Below are 22,822 nucleotides of genomic sequence, written 5' to 3'. Positions count from 1 at the left end.
GAATAATTTATTGTAGATGAATACTTTATAAAAGTAGGTGTTTTCCTTCACCCTCTTCTCACGAGAGATGATTCTAGTTCATATGCCTTCCTCTAACTTCTTACATGGCACCGTGCAACCATTGCTGATGTTCCCAGCTGCATTGTGACCTCTGCAGTAGGTCCATGGCCTTCCTAGAAACTTCTGCACCCCTGTATGAACACATATGGACACTTCAGGTTGCTTTCTCCACTGTTGGTCTGGGAGAGACCCTGAAAGTTGCCATGATCAGCATGTCCACATCATCTGGGTATTTTCTTCAGCTATTACAATACTGCTGCTCCTCAACCATCACCATCACTGGATACAAGGGATTCCTAAGAGACCTGAAGGTGGAGACAAGGTGCAGTGCACCCTCCGACATCAGCATTAACCTTCAGTCTCATCTTCTGTAGCTAAACTCTTACCTTTGTTTGGGAAAAGTGTTCTTATCAGCATGCATTTTTCTTCCCTTGATGGTTAATAGCATAAACCTTGTACTCCAAGTCATACAGGTTTTATAAACTTCCAAGACATGTTTTCTCTTTCTCAAAAAAAAAAAAAGAAAAAAAAAACTGGCTTTTTTGAAAGCTTATATTTTGATTGGGCAAAGTGGCTCATGGCTATAGTCTCAGCACTTTGGTAGATCATGGAGGGAGGACTCTGTGAGGTCAGGAGTTTAAGACCAGCCTGGGCAACATAGTGAGACTCCCATCCCTACCAAAACAAATTTTTTAAAAATTAACCGGGTGTGGTGGCATGCACCTGTAGTTCCAGCTACTCATGAGGCTGAGGCAGGAGAATCACTTGTGCCTAGGAGTTCGAGATTACAGTGAGCTATGATCATGCCATTGCACTCCAGTTTGGGTGACAGAGTGAGACTGTCTCAAAGAAAAAAAAAAAAAGAAGAAAACATACTTTTCAACACTATTACCTTTATTATAGATTTAGAAAAATCCATTCATAAATTCAGCTTGCCTCTTTTATCCAGACCCGATTGCTTTCTTCATAAGGGCAGTACACATAGAAAACAAACAAGCATTGCCTGTGCAATGGAGGAATAAGAATAGATAATAGATAGAGGGGGGAAATGACTACAACCTTGTAATACCTCAAATTGATCCCACAGGATTAATAAGGAAATGGGGTGGTGTGGGGGAACAGCTTAGAACAATGCATATGGTCTTGAATTGTCCATATCCAATGATATTGTACCTTTTTTTTTTTTTTTAATTGTAGGGCCGATGGTGTAATGAGGACAATGGCTCCCGAAAAGCTGCTAAAGAGTATGCCAATACTACAGGGACAAATTGATGCACTGCTTGAATTTGATGTATGTATCTCACTAGAAAATGTTTCTTACACAATCAATGTTGTCTTTCATTTGAAGATGGGCTACAGGTAAATCCAAAGATTCCTCGGGAAGCAGCTGTAGATCTTCATTTAGATGAATACTTAGTTCAGGCTGTTAAGCTCGGTAAAGATTATTTAGGTTCCCTGATTTTTCTAAGCAGTTTACCAGGTGTTTACATAAGTCATGGAAAAATATGAATGGTACATTCTTGGAACTTCATGTTCTGAGCAGGATAGTGACTTCCTATTGTACTTGACAGGATGAAGTATCTGCAAGATGTGCCTTCAGGCAGCTAAATAACTTGACCTGCTGTTAGAAATCTTTTTTATTTTTTATTTTATTTTATTTTATTTTATTTATTTATTTTTTTGAGACGGAGTCTCACTCTGTCACCCAGGCTGGAGTGCAAGTGGCGCGATCTCCGCTCACAAGCTCTGCCTCCCGGGTTCACGCCATTCTCCTACCTCAGCCTCCTGAGCAGCTGGGACTGCAGGCGCCCGCCACCATGCCCGGCCAATTTTCTGCATTTTCAGTAGAGATGGCATCTCACCATGCTAGCCAGGATGGTCTCGATCTCCTTACCTCATGATCCGCCCACCTTGGCCTCCCAAAGTTCTGGGATTACAGGCGTGAGCCACCACTCCTGGCCTAGAAACCATTTTATGCAGATTGCTTAAATGATACTATCCACCAAAGAATTGTGTTTAATCTTAGATAAATTAGTGAATTGTTTCATTGTCAATATCCTGGTTGTGATATTGTACTATAGTTTTATAGGATGTTACCATTAGGATAAACTGGGTAAATGGTATATGGGAGCTTTCTGTATTCCTTCTTACACCTGCATGTAAATTTAGAGTTATCTTAAAATAAAAAAAATTAATTTTGAAGAATCTTGAGGCTGGGCATGGCTCACGCCTGTAATCTCAAACTTTGGGAGGCCAAAGCAGGCAGATCACTTGACAAGGTCAGGAGTTTGAGACCAGCATGGCCAACATGGTGAAACTCTGTCTCTACTAAAAATACCAAAAAAAAAAAAAAAAAAAGCAAGGTGTGGTGGTGCATGCCTGTAATCCTAGCTACTCAGGAGGCTGAGGTGGGAGGATCGCTTGAACCTGGGAGGCAGAGGTAGCAGTGAGCTGAGATCATGCCACTGCACTCCAGTCTAGACGACAGAGTGAGACTCTGTCTCAAAAAAAAAAAAAATCTGAAATCTGATTCATGAAAGTAAAATATTTTGACATGTAGAGACATTGTTAACTCATATTGTTCAGCCTTTTTGTATTTTGGTAGTTGCCTACAACAAAGATTTTCCTCAAATTTTAGTAACTTAGTATCTCTGTTAAGATTGTATGGTTTAGTCTATAATTCGGTGCTAATCACAACACCTAACTCCTGTGAAATTTCATAAAAGCAGCAAACCATCTTATTTTTTAACAGATTTTACGATAAGGACTTCACTAAGTATCTGTCGAATTGCCTTTTAGCTTTTATTTTCTTTTTAATTCGTTTATTTTTCTTTACTTTCCTTGACTTTAGTAAGGGTTCTGTCTTAAAAGAGAAAGTCATAAAGGGAAAAAGAAAAGGATTGAGGAGTGGGGAGAAATTATGTGCCTTTGTGTTGATGATTAGAGTAGTTTGGAATGGGTGAACAGTTATGAGTCTCTAGAGTTATTTTAGAGGTAGCTGACTAAGGTATTCCCCATGCTGTTCTTCCACACTGAGTCATTGCAGGCACCTGGAGCCTGAATCCTTTCACGGAAACTATTAGATAGGAGAAGTGGAAGAAATGTAACATGACAGTAAAAGTAACAACACACCAGATTTTCAAAAGTTAAATTTGAATAATCTATGGATTAATCTATATAAACACATATATATATAATGCATATATCTGTCTTTTAATTGATAAGACTAACTTCATTGACTTAAATTGAAGCAAAAACATATGTAGTCCATCTTTTGATATTGGTAGGGTTACTAAATGAATTACCAATGTTTGTAGAATATTCATGAATTTCTTAGTAGTCATTTGAGACATTTTAATGTGATTCAAGAAAAATTAAGACTTAATGATATGCCGCTAATATTAAATTTTTCTGTTTTTCTAGGTGCATCCAAATGAACTAACAAATGGTGTCATAAATGCAGCATTTATGCTTCTTTTCAAAGATCTTATCAAACTTTTTGCTTGCTACAATGATGGTGTTATTAACTTACTCGGTAGGTGGAACAACTGAAACATGTCTGGGCTGATGGGATACACAGTAAGATTGATGAATTCTGTGGGGTGAGTCTGTTGTCTCACTTCTTGGCGGGCAATATTGTGTGGAATATCATGATAGTGAGTAAGTCCACAGATGGTGGTACTGGCAGAACGATATGGGCAGAGATGGTAAATCCATATCTAGGGTAACTGGGTGCTAATCATAGTGTAGACAGATTGCTGCTAACCACCCTAGTAAAAGGAATTAATCCTCAACCTGTTACTTGGTGGATGGCTGGTGTCCCTGGACTATCGTGTTATGATGAAAGCTCAGTGTTGATCCAGGGTGTTGGCCAACTGAGGACTCAGCAGTGATGATAGGCATATAAGCCTTGGCAATGCGAAGCCTATGCTGTTTAGCCTATTCATAACCTCCATTTCTGATATATGCCCACTTCCTATAGAGTTCTGTTAGCCCTCTGATTAGAAAGAGCCTTTTTGTGGGATATGCCCTTTGGTTTTTATTCAAATGGGATGAATATAGTCTCATGCTCTCTATCCATTATGAGAGGTCCATCCATCACCTTTTCTCCAGAACTCCTTGTCACCAATCCTCCAGTTTTATTTTTTTCAAGTACCTTATCATCCAGGCCAACAGTTAGTTGCTACACATAATTTGGTGTAGTTCAATGTTTCTTACCATTTTTCCTTTACCATAAAGTGGAAAATTAGATAGATATATTACTGGAAATTTGACTCACTGTGAAGATTTCTTTCTTTGTCAAGGCCATCCCTTTGTGGGGATATTATTCAGCTTTTCACTTCCAGGTGGTGCCAACATGAGGAACCATCTCTAAACCAAATATGAATGTTTTCTTCCTCAGTCAGCTGGTAATAGGGAACTCCCCCAGAGTCCATGGGTATAATTTGAGGGAGAAATGGGAAAGAAAAAGAGTAGATGCACTGGGAATATGAACCATCTGTTCATACAATCTACCTGCTTATTCACAACCTGCTTGAGGCTTATCTCTTATAGACTACTTCTTTTGATAATGGAGTATGATTGCACTTGTTCAACTTTATTATTTGGTACATTAGATAACACCCACTTTAGGTCTGATGATCACTTGATGTTCTTTGGTCAAAATTTAAGTCTCTAAAAGTAAAAGGTAGGTAAAAATAAACCAAGGTAAACTGAGGTAAAAGTAAACCAAGAGCATTTTTTCCAAAGGAGATTAGCTAATGTGTGAAGAAGACATAGCCCTACTCCAAAGCACTAGAGGCCTGTATTGGAGTGTACCAGAGGTACTCTACAGCATTTGAATCTGCTGTACACACTTTAAGTACCTTTAGATCTGCTGAAACAGAGCCCCACGTGGCATCAGTTTGGAGAAGTTGCAGAGTCTTCCCTTAATCTGAGCCTGACTCATATGTGACACTATACCAGATGCTTTGCTTAGAGCAGCACATACACATGTCCTCTATGTTGCCACCAAAGCAGCTTAGCAGACTTCTGCCTCTTTTTAGTTACAAAGAGTGCAAGGTACAAAATTTCTCTTTTACAGGGAAAGGATTTCTCTGAAATGCACAGACTTTGGGGCCCTTAGAAACTTCATTGAGGTGACTGGTCTCTGAATTTTCATGGATTCTCCCATACTTTGACATGCGTGTGACTTATGAAGGCAGCTAAGATACCGTCAGTTCTTGCCCACTAAATACATTCAGCCTTATGTCATCAAAATGATACCCTATGGGAGTACGACAGCCAAAGAGGTTGATATCCCTGAAATAAGACAGTGAGGCTTTAATGGCATCTCTGCTAGATAACAGAAAACTACTTCTGATGGTTTCTGTTTATTGAGGTAGAGATAAATCATTACCTAGTTCTGTAGCTGCCTATGAGGTACCAGGAGCTACATTGATTTTCTTCTGGTAAATGAGGATATATCTGGAAACCTGCACATTAGCAGTTATCATCTGATTAAGTTTATAATCTGCTGTTAACCTCTCAGATACATACATCTTTTCATAAAACAAATATGCGAGTATACTGAGGATGTGATGGAATTTCTACCCCCGTATCTTTGCAGAAATCAGAAAAACAGTGTGGATTCTGCTAGTTTTAAAGTATATCTACTCAAACTATGCATTCAGAAAACTGAGGATATAACCACAGATAGTCTTGTGCATTCACTGGATCTAATTTCCTTTTGTAACTTAATCCCCATAAAGCCTCCACTCAGATAGCTAAAACATATAGTGACATTTTGGGTCCCCAAGGAGTAGAATGAGCTTGGAGTCAGTGTCCTTGAAAAGTCTGGGTAGGTAAATCTGACTTCCGGTTTCCAGTTCCACATGGAAGGAGCTTAGAAGTCACCAATCTGTTCTAAAAATAAGTACAAAGCTGAACAGACTGAAAAATCAACAGCTCTTCTGGGATCCACAAGAGAGGGGAGGACATAGGGCAAACCTCTGCCCCCAAGATTGGAGAGACAGGCAAATACAAGGAGTCATGGATTACTGGAACAGAGACTCATGAGTGGAAGCTGCCATAGGAACTACTGTTGAAGTAGGAAGATCTGAACTGTGATTAATGAATTGTTGGATGCTCAGTGTGGCCAAGTCTGAGAATTAAAAACTCCAAGGGAACCCAGTCATAGAGAGCACCACACTTTTGTTTTACTTCCAGGAGCTCAACTAGGCTCCTATAGTAAATATTAGGGAAAAATCTCCTTGTGCTTCCAGGACAGGGAGGAGAAAAGGAACCATTTTGAAATATGCCAGAGCACTCTTGTCCTTATGAAGGAGCAACTACTTAACCAGAGCTTTACCTGATGTGCTGAGATTTTATCAGAGCCTAACTGGACTGGGGCAAGAGAAATACCCAACTCTAGCCCACTACATCTATTTTGTCCAAGAGGAAAACCCAAGAAGCATTTGTGAAGTTCACAGTCCAGAGGCATAGACTCACTAAAAAGTGAGACCTAAACACAGAACTATGGAACACTTCCCCTCTCCGCACCTTAACACTACATTAATAAAGACCTATTTACAGCAGTTCCTTTTACCTGGTACATCATGTACAGCTATCAAGAAAAAATTACAAGTCATACTAAATGACAGAAAAACATTCAAAAAGACAGAGCAAGCATCAGAACCCGACATGGCAGGGATGAAGGAATGATCAGACTGGGGATTTAAAGCAATTATGATTAATAGGCTAAGGGCTCCAATGGATAAAATAGGCAGCATGCAAGAACAGATAGGCAATGTAAGCAGAGAGATGGAAATCCTAAAAAAGAACTAAAAAGAAGTACTAGAGGGCAAAACCACTTTGGGATTATTAGCAAACAGGACATGGCTGAGGAAACAATCTTTAAGCTTACAGATATATCAATAGAAACCTCCAAAACTACAAAGCAAAGAGAACAAAGACTAAAAACAAAACAAAAACGGCAGAACAGAATAAGCCTGTGGGACAACACAAACAACTAAAAACAAAACAAGCATCAGAACAGAATAAGACTGTGGGACAGCAACAAAAGGTGTCATATATGTATAATGGAATACCAGAAGGAAAAGAGAGAAAGGAACAAAATATTTGAAATAATAATGGCAGAGAATTTTCCCAAATTAATGTCAGACATCAAACCACATATCCAGGAAGCTCAGAGAACACCAAGTAGGAAATGCCCCCGAAACTACCTTGAGGCATATAATTTTCAAACTATTGAAAATCAAAGATGAAGAAATAAATCATGAAAAAGCCAGAGGGAGAAAACACCTTGTCTGTGGAGGAGCAAAAATAAGAATTATGTATGACTTCACCTCACAAACCATGCAAACAAGAAGTGAATGGAGTGAAATGTTTAGTGCTGAGACAACCCACTTAACCTAGAATTCTTTACCCTGTGACATAGTCCTTTAAAAGTGAAAGAGAAAGAATTTATTGCCAGTAGATCTGCATTTGCAAAAAATGCTAAAAGAAGTTCTGTAGGGAGAAGGAAAATTATATGGGTCATAAACTTGGGTCTACATAAAGAAAGGAAGAATATCAAAAGAAGAGTGAGTGAAGGTAAAATAAAAACTTATATTTCCCTTATTCTTAGTTGATCTGACAGACAATTGTTTGTTCAAAATAATGATAGCAATAATATATGTTTATGTATTTATAAAGTATATACCTATATGCTTATATATAGGTGAAATAAATGACAGCAGTAATACAAGGGATAGTAGGGAGGAATTCAGATGTTTTGTTGTTATAAGATACTCACACTATCAATGAAGCATTATGGTGTTATTTGAAAGTGGCCTTGGATTAGTTGTAAATGTACATAGCAAACTCTATGGGAACCACTAAAAAAGTAAAAAAGAAGTGTAATTGATATGCTAAGAAAGGAGAGAAAATGGAATCTTATAAAATGCTCATTTAAAACCACAAAGGGTAGAAAAGAGTGGAAGACAAAAATAGGAACAAAGAACAAAGGCAATAAATAGAAAATAGTAACAAATATGGTAGATACTAATCCAGCTATACCAAAAATCACTTTAACCTCAATGGTCTAAATGCATCAATTAAGACAGAGATTACCAGAGTAGATCTAAAAACAAGACCCAACTATATGTTGTCTATAGGAAATCTACTTTAAATATAAAGGCACACATAAATTAAGAGTAGAGAGATGGAGAAAAATACACCATGCTAACACTAATCAAAATAAAGCAAGAGTAGTTATATTAATTTCCAGACATGGCAGATGATAAAGGGGTCAATTTTTTCAAACAGATGGAACAGTCCTTAATGCATGTGCACCTAACAGCAGACAATCAACAAATATGTGTGGCAAAAACTGCTAGAACTGCAAGGAGAAATAGATGAATCTACTGGTAGATTTGGATCTTCAACCCCCTCTATCAGTAATGGACAGATTCAGGAGGCAGAAAATCAGTACGGATGAAGTTGAACTCAACAACACCATCAACTAGATATAATGGACATATATCTATATAGACTACTTGATCTAAAAAGAGCAGAATGCACATTCTTCTCAAGCTTGCATAGAACATTCACCAGTAGAGACCACAATCTGAACCATAAAACACATCTTGACAAATTTAAAATAATAGGAATCATACAACCATCTGCTCTCAGACCACAATGGAATTAAACTAAAAATAATAACAAAAATAACTGGAAAATCTCAGAATAGGTGGAGATTAAACACACTTCTAAATAACACATGGGTCAAAGAAGAAAGCTCAAGAGAAATGTACGAATATTTTGAACTAAATGATGCTGAAAATACACCTTATCAAAATGTATAGGATGCATTGAAAGCAGTGCTTATAGGGAAATTTGTAGTATCGAATGCATATACTAGAAAAGAAGAAAGATCTAAAATCAGTCACCTAAGCTTCCACCTTGGGAAACAAGAAAAAGAAAATTATTCAAAGTAAATGGAAGAAAATAAATAATAAGAATTAGAGCGTAAATCAATGAAATTGAAAACAGGAAATCAATAGAAAAAAATGATGAAACCAAAAGCTGGTTCTTTGAAAAGATCAATAAAATCAATAAGTCTCTAGCCAGACTAAGAAAAAAAAAGAGGACACAAATTACTGATAACAGAAATTAAAGAGGGGAGACCACTACAGATCTTATGGATATTAAAAAGATAAGAGAATATTATGAACAGCTGTATGCCCACAAATTTGATAACCAAATGAAATGGACCAACTCCTTGAAAGATACAATCTATCTAAACTCACACAAGAAGAAATAGACAACCTGGATAGGCCTCTATCTATTAAAGATACTTAGTCAATAATTAATAACCTTTGAAAACAAAAACCATCAGGCCCACATGGGTTTACTGGTGAATTCTACCAAGCATTTAATTGAGAAATTATATCAATTCTTTACAATCTCTTCCAGAAGATAGAAATAGAGAAGATTCTTCTTAACTCCTTTTATGAGGCCAGCATTACCTTAACCTCAAAACCAAAGACATTACAAGAAAAGGAAAGTGGCCAGGCGCAATGGCTCATGCCTATAATCCCAGCACTTTGGGATGCCAAGGGGGGTGGATCACTTGAAGTCAGGGGTTCGAGACCAGCCTGGCCAAGATGGTGAAACCCCATCTCTACTAAAAATACAAAAATTAACTGGGTGTGGTGGTGGGCACCTGTAATCCCAGCTACTCAGGAGGCTGAGGCAAGAGAATTGCTTGAACCAGGAGGTGGAGGTTGCAGTGAGCTGAGATTGTGCCACTGCACTCCAGCCTGGGTAACAGAGTGAGACTCCATCTCAAAAAAAATTAATTTGACTATTAGATTACCAAGCCAGGCTATTAAATAGCTAATATTCTCAGATCTGCCTGTATCTTGTATTATGTCCTGAACCATTCATTTAGTCTCCTAGCCCTCTGCTTCAATATTCATAAAACAACTGAGGTAAATTAGCTAATGTCTTAGATGTCTTCCAACATTAATGTCCAAAGATTGTATTAACTATTGCAATTGCAAATTGAAAATGCAAACTACAGAAAGTACATTATTAGAATTAATACCATGATTTGAATTTTTCATTTATGTATTTTTAATAACCTTTTGCTGTAGGCTTGACTAAAAAAATTCAGTTTGCTTTTGAAATATAACCATGAATAATATTCATCTGGAAAAGAAAGTAGAACTCGTAATGCCAGCTATGGGGTAAAAAAAAAAATCTTCAACAAATTATAGTAGAACAACTGGATATCCACATGGGAAAGAAATGAACTTTGAACTTTATCTCAATTAGTTGTTCAAAATATACCTACAAATTCTTTGATACTCATCCCCTAAAAAGGTATGAATTGGCTGGGGGTGGTGGCTCACGCCTGTAATCCCAACACTTTGGGAGGCCAAGGTGGGCAGATCACTTGAGGTCAGGAATTCAAGACCAGCCTGGCCAACATGGTGAAACCCCATCTCTACTAAAAATACGAAAAAAAAAAAAAAAAAAAAAGCCAGGCATGGTGGCTCATGTCTGTAGTCCCAGCTACTAGGGAGGCTAAGGCAGGAGAATCACTTGAGCTGGGAGGCAGAGGTTGCAGTGAGCCAAGATTATACTGCTGCACTCCAGCCTGGGCAACAAAGGGAGATTTCACCTCAAAAACAAACAAACAAACAAAAAAGGTATAAACTAACTCCTATCACCTTCAATGTGAGATGGACTTAGAGACACTTCTAATGAATAGAATGAAGCTGAAGCAATGGTGTGAAGCTTTGACACTAAGTTATAAGAGACACCTTGATTTCTTCCTCACTAGTTCTTGCTTAGATCATTTGCTCTAGGGAAAGCCAGCAGTAAAGTTGTGAGGACACTCAGACAGCCTTGTAGAGAGTTCCATACAGCAAGAAACTGAGACCTTCTGTCAACAGGTATGTGAGTGAGCCGCCCTGCAAGCAGAACCTTTGGCCCCAGACCACTGAGGGCTACAGGCATGGCCAGCAGTTTGACTATAACTTCATGAGGTCCTGAGCCAGAATCATCCAGCTAAGCCACTTCCAAATTCATGACTTATAAGCTGTGTGAGACCAGAAATTTATTTGTTGCTTTAACTGCTAAATTTTGGAGTAATTTGTTATTCAGTAGTAGATAATATGCCTCACAGCAGGCCTAGAAGTGAAATCAAAAGAATTATTGGCCTAAATATAAAAGTTAAAACTAAAAAGCTTCTAGAAGAAAACAAGGACTAGGCAAAGATTTCTTAATTAAAATACAGAAAACATGAACTATAAAAGAGAAAGTTAACAAGTTGGACTTCATCAAAATTACTCATGCTCCTCGAAAGACATCATTAAGAATGAAAATACAAGTCACAGAGGAGGAGAAAGTATATGTATTTATGTTTTAGGGATGCCTATCAAGAACAAATAACTCAGTAATGAAGACAACTCAATTTTTATAATGTACAAAAGATTTGAACAGACACTTTACAAAAGAAGATATAAAATGGCTAATAAGCATATGAAAATTATCAATGTCATCAGTTACTGAGGAAATGTAAACTAAAATCACAGTGAGATACCTCTTGGACCTACTAGACTCAACTAAAATTAAAACTACTGATAGTATCAAGTATTAGTGAAGATGTACAGTAACTGGAACTCCTATACACATCTGATAGAAATGTAAAATGGTAAAACGTCAAATGATTTTGCCATTTTACATTTACTGTTTTCCTTAAAAAGTTAAACATACACCTAACTTATGACCCACTAGGATCATATCCTGGATACTTACCCAAGAGAAATAAGAACCAGTATCCATACAAGAACTAGCACATGAATGTTCAAAAATGTTCATAATAGAAAAAAACCCATAAAGAAACTAAATATTCATTAATAGGTACATAGATAAACAAAAGATGTATACATATTATATAATGCTATTCAACAATAAAAAGGAATTAACTGTTACATTTATGTAATAACATAAATGAATTTCAAAATCATTAGGTTCAAAGAAGCCAAAGAAAAGAGAGTGTGTAATGTATGGCTATTTACATAAAATTTTAGAAAATGCAAACTAACTTACAGTGACAGAAAGGAGACTAGTGGTTACCCATGGTTCAGAGTGGAGGAAGGAATGAACTGCAAAGGGACACAAGAAATTTTTTGAGAGTAATAAAAATGTTCTGTACTGCTATGGTTTGAATGCTCCCTCCAAAACTCATATTGGAATTTAATTGGCATTGTGATAGTATTAAGAGGTGAAATTTTTAAGAGGTGACTTTTGTCAGGCATGCACTCTCTCACCACGTGATACCTTCTGACATGTTATGATGCAGCAAGAAGGCCCTTATTAGATACAGCCCCTTGATCTTGGACTTCCAGCCACAAGAACTGTGAGCCAAATAAATCTTTCTTTACAAATTATCTAGTGTGTGGTATTCCATGATAGCAGCAGAAAATGGACTGACATGTACCTTGCTTGTGACAGTAATTGATGTTGCATATAACTGTCAAGACACATAAAATATACACCTTAAATGAATGTAATATATTATATATAAATAACATCTCAGTAAATTTTATTTAAAATTAAAAAAGAAAAGGAAATTACAGGCCAATATCTCTCATGAACATAGTTGAAAAATCCTCAATGAAATATTAGCAAATTACATCCAACAATGTATAAAAAGAATTATAAACCATGACCAAGGGGATTTACCCAGGTATGCAAAGCTGGTTCAACATTTGAAAATCAGTTAATGTAATCTGCCACATCAATAAGCTAAAAGAGAAAAATCATATCAGTAGATAACAAGAAAAACATTTGATGAAATCCAACACCCATTCATGATAAAAATTATCAGTGAACTAAGAATAGAGGGGGAACTTCATCAACTTGATGAAGAATATGTACAAAAAACTTAATAGCTAACATCATATTTAATGGTGAAAAAGCTAGAAGCTTTCCCAGTAAGATCAGGAGGAAGGCAAAGTGTTTCCTCTCACTACTGCTTTTCACCATCATACTGGAAGGTCTAGCTAATGCAGTAAGACAAGAAATGGAGATGAAAGGTATACAGATTTGGGATGGAGCAATAAGACTTCTTTGTTCCCAGATTATATGACCATCTATTGTAGAAAATCCAAAAGAATCGACAAAAAAAAAAAAAAACTCCTGGAACTAATAAGCAATTATAGCAAGGTTGCAAGAAAAAATGGTTAATGTACAAAAGTCAGTGGCTTTCTGATATACTAGCAATGAACAAGCAGAATTTGAAATTAAAAACACAATGCCATTAACATCAGCACTCCCTAAAATGAAATACTTAGGTATAAACTTAACAAAATGTCTCTAAGATCTATATGAGGAAAACTATAAAACTCTTATGAAAGAAATCAAACAACTAATAAATGGAGAGATGTTCCATGTTCATGGATAAGAAGGTTCAATATTGTGAATATGTCAGTTCTTTCCAACATGATCTATAGATTCATTGCAATAGTATTCAGTATTTCAGCAAGTAACTGTGGATATTGACAAACTGATTCTAATCAGGTAAAAGACCCAGAATAGCCAACACAATATTGTTGAAGAAGAACAAAGTTGAAGGACTGACCTATCCCACTTTAAGACCTACTATAATATTACAGTAATCAAGATATTGTGGTATTGGCAAAAGAATAGACAAATAGATCAGTGGAACAGAATAGAGAGTCCAGAAATCAACCCACATTAATATAACCTGATCTATAATAAAGGAGCAAAGACAATCTTTTGAACAAATGGTGCTGGAACAACTGGACATTCATACACCAAAAAAATTAATCTGGACACAGACCTTATACCCTTTACAAATATTAACTCAAAATGGATCACAGACCTAAATGTAAAATGCAAAACTATAAACATCCTGGAAGGTAACATAGGAGAAAACCTAAATGACCTTGGATATGATGGTGACTTTTTAGATACAACATCAGAGGCGTGATCCATGAAAGAAATAATTGAAGAGCTGGACTTTATTAAAATTAAAAACTTCTGCTCCATGAAAGACAGTGTCAAGAAAAAGGGTAAGATGTGCCACACACTGGAAGACAATATTTGCAAAAACCACATCTGATAAAGGACTGTTGTCCAAAATATACAAAGAACTCTTAGAACTAAAAAATAATAAACAACCCAATTAAAAATGGGCTAAAAACTTTGATACCTCACCAACAAAGATATGCAGATATTATTCCTTGCTAAAAGGAAATGCAATATCAATCCATGAAAAGGCGTGAAGGAATCTTAAATGCATATTACTAAGTGAAACCAGTCTGAAAAGGCATGTTTTCAGCTCTCTGACATTCTACAAAAGGCAAAGCTATGAAGACAGTAAAAAAGATCATTGGTGTTTAGTGGAGGTCTTATTCTGTCTCCCAGACTGGAGTGCAGTGGCACGAACACAGCTCACTGCAGCCTTGACCTCCTGGGCTCAAGTGATCCTCCTGCCTCAGCCTCCCGAGTAGCTGGGATTACAGACACGCACCACCACTCCTGGCTAATTTTTGAGGTTTTTTTTTTGTAGACATAGGGGCTTGCTATGTTGCCCAAGCTGGTCTCAAACTCCTGGGTTCAAGCAATCTTCCCACCTCAGCCTCCCACAGTACTGGGATTATAGGCATGAGCCACCATACCTGGCCAGATTTTTAGGACAGTGAAAATACTCTGTATGATACTAAAATGGTGGATTCATGTCATTATACATTTGTCCAAACCCATAGAATGTACAACACCAAGAGTGAACAGTAATGTATGCTATGGACTTGGGGTGATAATGATGTTCAATGTAGGTTCATCAGTTGTAACTAATATGGCACTCTTTTCAGAGGTGTTGATAATGGGGGAGGCTGTGCATGTTTAGGATCAGGGATAATATGGGAAATCTCTGTAACTTCTGTTTAATTTTGTTGTGAACCTAAAACTACTCTTTAAAAAAGTATTTTTCTAAAAAAAAAAAAAGTCAGGATATATCCCTTTACCCTGTGCATAGTCACTATGGTAAAGGTCCATTTGCAGAAGACAAGGAAAAAGTACTTTAAGCAGTGTTCTAGGACTTTCCTCAAGAATATCCGGAGAACTTGTTAAAGCTCAGGTTGCTGAACCTGTTACCCAGACTTTCTAATTAGTAAGTCTGAGGTGGGGCTTGAGAATTTGCATTCCTAATAAGGGCCAAAGTCATGCTGTTCCTGGTGGTTTGGGGACTTTAGTTTGGGAATCATTGTATTAGAACCACTCCCAGATGCTCAGACTAGCATTTTGAATTCACACATTTTGGCATATTCACCTAATTTGATAAATTTTGAGGCAGGTGTGTTTTTCATTTGTTTACCTGATAGTGCTAGGAGTTAACCTTATGAATATGTTGTGGGTTAATTTTAGTCAAGGATTTCATGACCAATACTTTACACCTAATGTTGGAATCAATATTGGTGCTATAAATCTTCACAAATGCTTTATTGCTATAATGAAACTCTGACTTGTAAGTAAGCTGTCTCCCTGACTAATGGTCATTAGTAACAGCTTATGTAGAAACTCTCAGTTTGTCTCTCAGAGATGATAATTTTTTTCATTTGGTTTCTTTCCTAGGACAATTATCCTTCAAAAGTTAGTACTAGTATGACAAGGGTAATTTATCACAGCTTTACAAAGGTTCATGTCACAAACATGAAATTTGATCATTTCAAATATTGAAAGTTAGCATATGTTACCTTTACTGTGAAAGAAAGGTAGAGGCTCATTTTTGGATGACCAATCCCCTCTTTAAAAGTGCCAGTTTTTTTAGGCCCTGCACTGGTCTGGACAGGGGAGTCTCATTAGCTGTGCCTGTGTCAGTGAAATAGAACATGTTGCCTTTCTGTGTCAATGCTACTATTATAGAAACGATTATGAGATTATGACCTAAATCCACAATGATCGAGTGCTTTTTATTGCTGAGTCCTAAATTATCATTAAGGATACAAACAATTTTAAAAGTATCCAGAGGAGACAGAAAAAAAATTGGTTAAAATTTTGGTCACTGGTTCTAAAACGAAATTGAGATATTCCGCTTGATTTTTCTTTTTGTATTATTGCTGAAGATCAGATGCAAAGATATAAACTCAGATTATACTAAAGAGAAGTAATTTGGATATTCGAAAGAAGTTATTTATATGAAGATTGTTGTAGAAAGAGAGAACAAAAAGTATGTTTTGCCAGAATAAATCCTTATTTTCAAATTTCTTAACAAGAAAAGACTTTTGTCTTATAGCACCATGAGTTTATCCATTGCATTAGAAAACAGGACAGAGTGGATAAAGAAAGTATCCTTAGATTTGGTCATTTTTTAAAAGACTGTCTTTTCTCTAAACTCCTAGCAAGTAGGAAACAGTATGTGTCTGTTTTCTTGATCTTTTTGCTTCCCTTAAACACCCTACAGGGGAGGTCCATGTAAAAAGTTAAAATTACCCAAAGACTGTCAACAGAAGGTAATGAAGTGTAACTGCTCTTGATAATTAGTTCTTTGTGTAATTATATATTATTAAACTTCCCTTAAGAAAACTAAAAATACTTCTGAGGTAGTAAAATTACATGCTGAATGAAATAACTCTCAGGTATGAGACAATATTAAAATAGCATATGTAACCAAAACAGCATGGTACTGGTATCAAAACAGAGATATAGACCAATGGAACAGAACAGAGCCCTCAGAAATAATACCACACATCTATAACCATCTGATCTTTGACAAACCTGACAAAAACAAGAAATGGGAAAAGGATTCCCTGTTTAACAAATAGTGCTAGGAAAACTGGCTAGCCATATGTAGAAAGCTGAAACTGGATCCCTTCCTTACAACTTATACAAAAATTAATTCAAGATGGATTAAAGACTTAAATGTTAGACCTAAAACCATAAACACCCTAGAAGAAAACCTAGGCAATACCATTCAGGACATAGGCATGGGCAAGGACTTCATGTCTAAAATACCAAAAACAATGGCAACAAAAGACAAAATTGACAAATGGGATCTAATTAAACTAAAGAGCTTCTGCACAGCAAAAGAAACTACCATCAGAGTGAATAGGCAACCTACAAAATGGGAGAAAATTTTTGCAACCTACTCATCTGACAAAGGGCTAATATCCAGAATCTACAAAGAACTCAAACAAATTTACAAGAAAAAAACAAACAACTCCATCAAAAAGTGGGAAAAGGATATGAACAGACACTTCTCAAAAGAAGACATTTATGCAGCCAACAGACAAATGAAAAAATGCTCATCATCACTGGCCATCAGAGAAATGCAAATCAAAACCACAATGAGATACCATCTTACACCAGTTAGAATGGCGATCGTTAAAAAGTCAGGAAACAACAGGTGCTGGAGAGGATGTGGAGAAATAGGAACACTTTTACACTGTTGATGGGACTGTAAACTAGTTCAATCATTGTGGAAGACAGTGGGGCAATTCCTCAGGGATCTAGAACTAGAAATACCATTTGACTCAGCCATCCCATTACTGGGTATATACCCAAAGGATTATAAATCATGCTGCTATAAAGGCACATGCATACGTATGTTTATTGTGGCACTATTCACAATAGCAAAGACTTGGAACCAACCCAAATGTCCAACAATGATAGACTGGATTAAGAAAATGTGGCACATATACACCGTGGAATACTATGCAGTGATAAAAAATGATGAGTTCATGTCCTTTGTAGGGACATGGATGAAGCTGGAAACCATCATTCTCAGCAAACTATTGCAACGACAGAAAACCAAACACCGCATGTTCTCACTCATAGGTGGGAACTGAACAATGAGAACACTTGGACACAGGAAGGGGAACATCACACACCGGGGCCTATTGTGGGGTGGCGGGAGGTAGGAGGGATAGCATTATGAGATATACCTAATGTAAATGATGAGTTAATGGGTGCAGCACACCAACATGGCACATGTATACATATGTAACAAACCTGCATGTTGTGCACATGTACCCTAGAACTTAAAATATAATAAATATATATATAAATTAAAAAAAGAATACTGAAAAAAATAGCGTATGTTAAACCATGTGCGAATATAAAATAATGAACTTATAAAGAAGATGCTAGACCATCAGGTATAAACCAGAGTTGCCTGGGAACTACTGTAGGCAGACATGGCCTGCTGTGTCTCCATCTGCAGTGTCAATAATTATTGACTGAATGATCAATGAATAACTGATTAAAACACTGATGAAGTACTGGTATTCTTCAAAGCATGTATGGAAAAATTATACTCTCATATTGCAAGTGTAATGGAGCTGTAGTTCCCTAATGATAGCATTCTAGTCTTGAGAGTGTGAAAGAGAACAGCAAAATAAGCTTCCGTTTTTCTGTCTAGAAAGCTAAAGGTTGAGAAAGAGAGCATAAATAGACTAGAAAGTCATGAAGGATATAGTAAAACAAATTTTTTCACAAAAGTCTACTGTTTTATAAATAAAAGCCACATCATGATGTTTGAAAGAAATAATTTATGACCAATAAAAGCAAGTATCAACTTAGTGTAGAAAACTTAAAGAATTCTTTAATTCAGGAAGGTTTGTTGATTATTGTCTTATAATTTATAGATTATTAGTTTATTGCGAGCTAATAAGAAAATAAGGATTCTGTAGAATGCAGTCATAAATTTTGAGATTTTCCTTAGGAAGAATTTGCTGCTATTTTCCAAGACAGGATATTGGGATATATGGAACATGAATTTAGCCAGTTGTGGCAATTCATATATTCTTCTACTTTAGTTCTGTTTTCATTATTTAAATTGTTTTATTTGAGACAGATGATTATCTTGGAACATAACACTTTTCTTAATCTATGCAGGTTCCCTTTGTTTAGGTGCCTTAATACCTCATATAAGTTTTACTGCCAAGTGTTTTGATTCAAACATTAATTAAGTTTTGAGTAGTAATCTTAACATAAGCTTAGAAAAAAATAGAACATAACACTCTTTTCAAATTGCTTATCTCTTTTCTAGAAAAGTTTTTTGAAATGAAGAAAGGACAATGTAAAGATGCTCTAGAAATTTACAAACGATTTCTAACTAGAATGACACGAGTGTCTGAATTTCTCAAGGTTGCAGAGGTAAGTAATATTAAGTTTTCTTGGGAATATAATTTTTTAAATATTTGCTCATGTATCTGGAGTATATATAATAGAAGGTGTAAGAGAGTCACAGTATATTAGGGTTGGAAGTGCCTCGGAGTCACAGTATATTAAGGTTGGAAGTGACTTTGGAAGTCGTCTCATCCAACTTCTCACTCAGAGCTGTACTCTGTACTCCTGCATCCTAATCAGATGATCATTCTGCATTCAAATAAAAGTTTCATGGATAATAAGCTCATTTGCTGCTTTGCAAGGTGGTCCATTCCTCCATTCCACCTAATAGCTATCTTTAATTGTTAGAAAATCCTTTATTTTCATTGAACCTTAGGTTTGCCTTTAGAAAAGCCTGTTTATTATTCTTAGCATGTAAATGATAAATCATAAATTCTTACCTTTCTTACTTTGGCAATGATTTATACACAATGAAAAATAAGACAGAAAGCATAATTTGTTTTATAAAGTTTATAAATTGTTTCTTCAGAATGTGTCTTTATACTTGATTAGAATACCTGTGTAACTATGCAGTTGGTGTTCCTGAAATTATCTGTGAATTGGTATTTTCTCTTATAAAATCCAATTAATGATTCATGCTGATATTGGAAATTATAACATTGTTATTATAGTCCTTTGGAAGAATGACAAGTGTATTTTTATCTTACATGTCAATTAACTGATTACTAGGAACTGATTGGAATGTTGTATGAAAGAGGTTCTAAGGCTCAGCAGCAAACCATACAATGCTGTGGATGTGGGACATTCATGCCATGTTTTTGCTGTTTTTGTCATTTTGAGAATATACTGCATGAACAAGCATTTTATACACACGATTTAAGAAGTACTCTAGTCCATGCATTGTGTTTAAAATCTTTTATTCATAGAAGTAATAATTGTCACATGCAAATTCTGGGACCAAAATAATATCACAAAATGCTGATTCTTGAACTTTCACCCATACAACATGTAATTAGAATAAAAATCTTTTTTAAATATAAGGGAAACAAAAGATAAAGATTAGCTAATGTAAATTGTATATACATTAAAGCACATTCACGTTTCTTTCCTCATGGGTTTATCAGTGTTGGTAGTCTTTAAGAAATGATAGAATTGCTTAAAATTTTTTCTTTTGCTGCTATACAGGTGTTTTTTGTATTTGGTATGATTTTGCCATGGTTTAACCATAATTATCAGCCTAATCTAGTAAAATTTGCCTAATTTCTTTCTGTGAAAAGATAAATTATGCCTAAGTACCAAGAACAGATTATTTTATTGTTTCATTAAATCTTGGTGTACATTCATCCCAGTTTCTCATTTGTTATTGTATGTAAGTAAGGAGCTGGCATGTGGCAGTCTGGGGTATACATTTCTCTAATCAGCATTACAAGGCTGGGCTCATGATTCCCATGAGAAAAGTTCTACTTATGTGTCAATTCCTTCTGTTTTAACATGTAAAATTTTACTTTTTGTCTGTTGATACCTCATGTTAGCACAAGCCCACCTGAGGCCATTAAGAAAGAGATCTCCAAAATTAGATATCATTGTAAGAGTCTGTCTTTAAATAACTGGATAATAAATTTAAAAATTATTTTTATTTGAACATTATGATTAAGACTTTTTCATAGAATGAATACTAATTTACAAAATTATTTTTAATAGAGTAAACATTACATCACAATGGGACAACCATAACCATTTGTGTTTTCTTTCACATTTAAATCACATTGTTCATAATTTGGACACACAATGTTTGAATACCAGTGTTGAGTGGTTTTGTTATGATTGGTTAATATAGAAATTTTTCAACCAATGTACAAATCTCTCTCTACTGTATAATACTCATGTGGTCGATGTATGGATTCATACTCAATAGCTATCCCATAGTTAGTAACATTTACCTGAAGAGTCTCAAGAAGACTTCTAGAATATGATTTTCAAAATACAACTTTATATATTGGTTATTTGGGAAATAGTAACAGTAAGTTGCTCATTGTATTAAAGAAAAGGTAAAGTAGTTGAACAAGTTCTATGGAACTATTCAAATTTCTTAAACTGCTTGAAGTACAGAAAACTTACTATGCCTTATATTCTTATCTGAAGTCTCCTATGGCAGACAAGTAAAACTTGGTAAAATAATTTTTACCGGTAAGATATATTTCTGCTAAATATTCTTCTCTTTCATAGAACCAAGTTATTCTTAGTTTTGTATTCTAAGGTAGATATCGGAATCGTAGGAGTTACATCTCCCAGAATATTTGCAGACTGAAAGTGATGCGATTTCTGTAACACACTTTAATCCTCTAATGATATTGTGGTTCAGAAGTTCAGAGCAATAAAAATAGCAATGTTGAGGAAGAATTCCTAAATTGTCTCTTTGAACACAATTATCCATTTAATGGAAATACATCACCTTTTCCTGAACTGGTTTCAGTATTAGGGATCCATAATATTTTTATTTTAAAAAATGCCTCTTTCAGTGCCTTCTTATCACAGTAGGCAGCGAGTCAGTCTCATAAAAATGCCTCTTTTGTTCATATTAATATTTTTAAATGGATCATCTAAAGTGTTAAAACATACAAATAAGCAGAATGCAGTTGCTTTAATTGATAATTTCCCTAATTTGTAATAATATAAGTGGCTTTAGGGAAGCATCAGTGGCTAAACTGTTCCTAAAGCCAAAGTTCAGTCATTAGAAGGTTAATTCCAGAGAGGGAAGGAAGACAGCCAACTAGACAAAGCTAGCAAATGCCTCTCCCACCAAGAGGAACCAAAATATTGAGTGAATCATCATGCTGATGATCAACAGATCTTTTGAGAGAAAATACTGAAAATCAATAGAGAGGCAACACAGTTGCCTTCAACATAGTTGAAGAGGGAGGAAGCCGGGAAGCCTGCTCGGAGCCACCACATGCCAGCTGCAGTAAAACATGACCATAGGTGCCCATCCCCCAAGGCGCTCCATCTTGCTCTGCAGTTCCTGTTCTGTACTGTCCAGGAGCTGCCATTGCTGCAGGACCAGGATGAATGCCCCCTCACCTGCTGGCCCCTCCCAAGATTTCCTGCCTGGCCACTCCCACAGGAGGATATCCACAGCGCAGCCCCCGCGCTTCCCTACCTGAGTGTTTTGCTGGTGGCCTGGAAGCAGTCCGGCACCCCCAGCACAGCCAGTGCTTAACCCCGAGGGGCCAGAAGACAAATCTGCAGGCCTGCTTTCAACTCCCTGGGACTCAAGCACACCGCCCACGAGTATCGTGCTGAGATCGATGGCCTGAGCTCAAGTGGAGGAAGAGCTCCCAGTGTCAGAACAAAAAGAAGATTGTGACTTAGGTTCTTATGCTGGTGCAGGTTCTTGTACAAATGTAGGAGCTGGGTGTCCCTCCCTTCACAAGACCCATCTGGGAAGGGTGCGGCCTGAAAGCCACAGCTTCTTTCCCAGGGAGCCCTGCAGCCCACATCATCTGGAACAGCTCAGTGATCTGGGAGCAGAAGGCTTGGAACAAGTCTAGCCAGTCAAAATGCTCCCGGGGCAGACACTGGAGGAAGACCAGTTGGGTCAGAGGAGCACAAGCTGAGT

The 22,822-nt window shown here is 36.5% G+C and overlaps 1 protein-coding gene across 31 annotated transcripts in view; it reads left to right on the top strand.

Moving 5' to 3' along the window:
- Positions 1 to 22,822, top strand: part of SNAP91 (synaptosome associated protein 91) — a 168,626-nt gene that overhangs the window by 55,201 nt on the left and 90,603 nt on the right. For all 31 annotated transcript variants that reach the window (XM_063707748.1, XM_055389580.2, XM_055389572.2 and 28 more), the window contains exons 6-8: positions 1,258 to 1,351; positions 3,484 to 3,595; positions 19,127 to 19,233. In XM_063707748.1, the coding sequence (XP_063563818.1) occupies positions 1,258 to 1,351; positions 3,484 to 3,595; positions 19,127 to 19,233 (313 nt within the window). The remainder of the gene's footprint in view (positions 1 to 1,257; positions 1,352 to 3,483; positions 3,596 to 19,126; positions 19,234 to 22,822) is intronic.

This window comes from Gorilla gorilla, chromosome 5 (assembly GCF_029281585.2).
Source record: "Gorilla gorilla gorilla isolate KB3781 chromosome 5, NHGRI_mGorGor1-v2.1_pri, whole genome shotgun sequence".
NCBI classification, from domain to species: domain Eukaryota; kingdom Metazoa; phylum Chordata; class Mammalia; order Primates; family Hominidae; genus Gorilla; species Gorilla gorilla.
The sequence above is the reverse complement of the archived record's forward strand: the minus strand, read 5'-3'. Positions and strand labels throughout refer to the sequence as shown.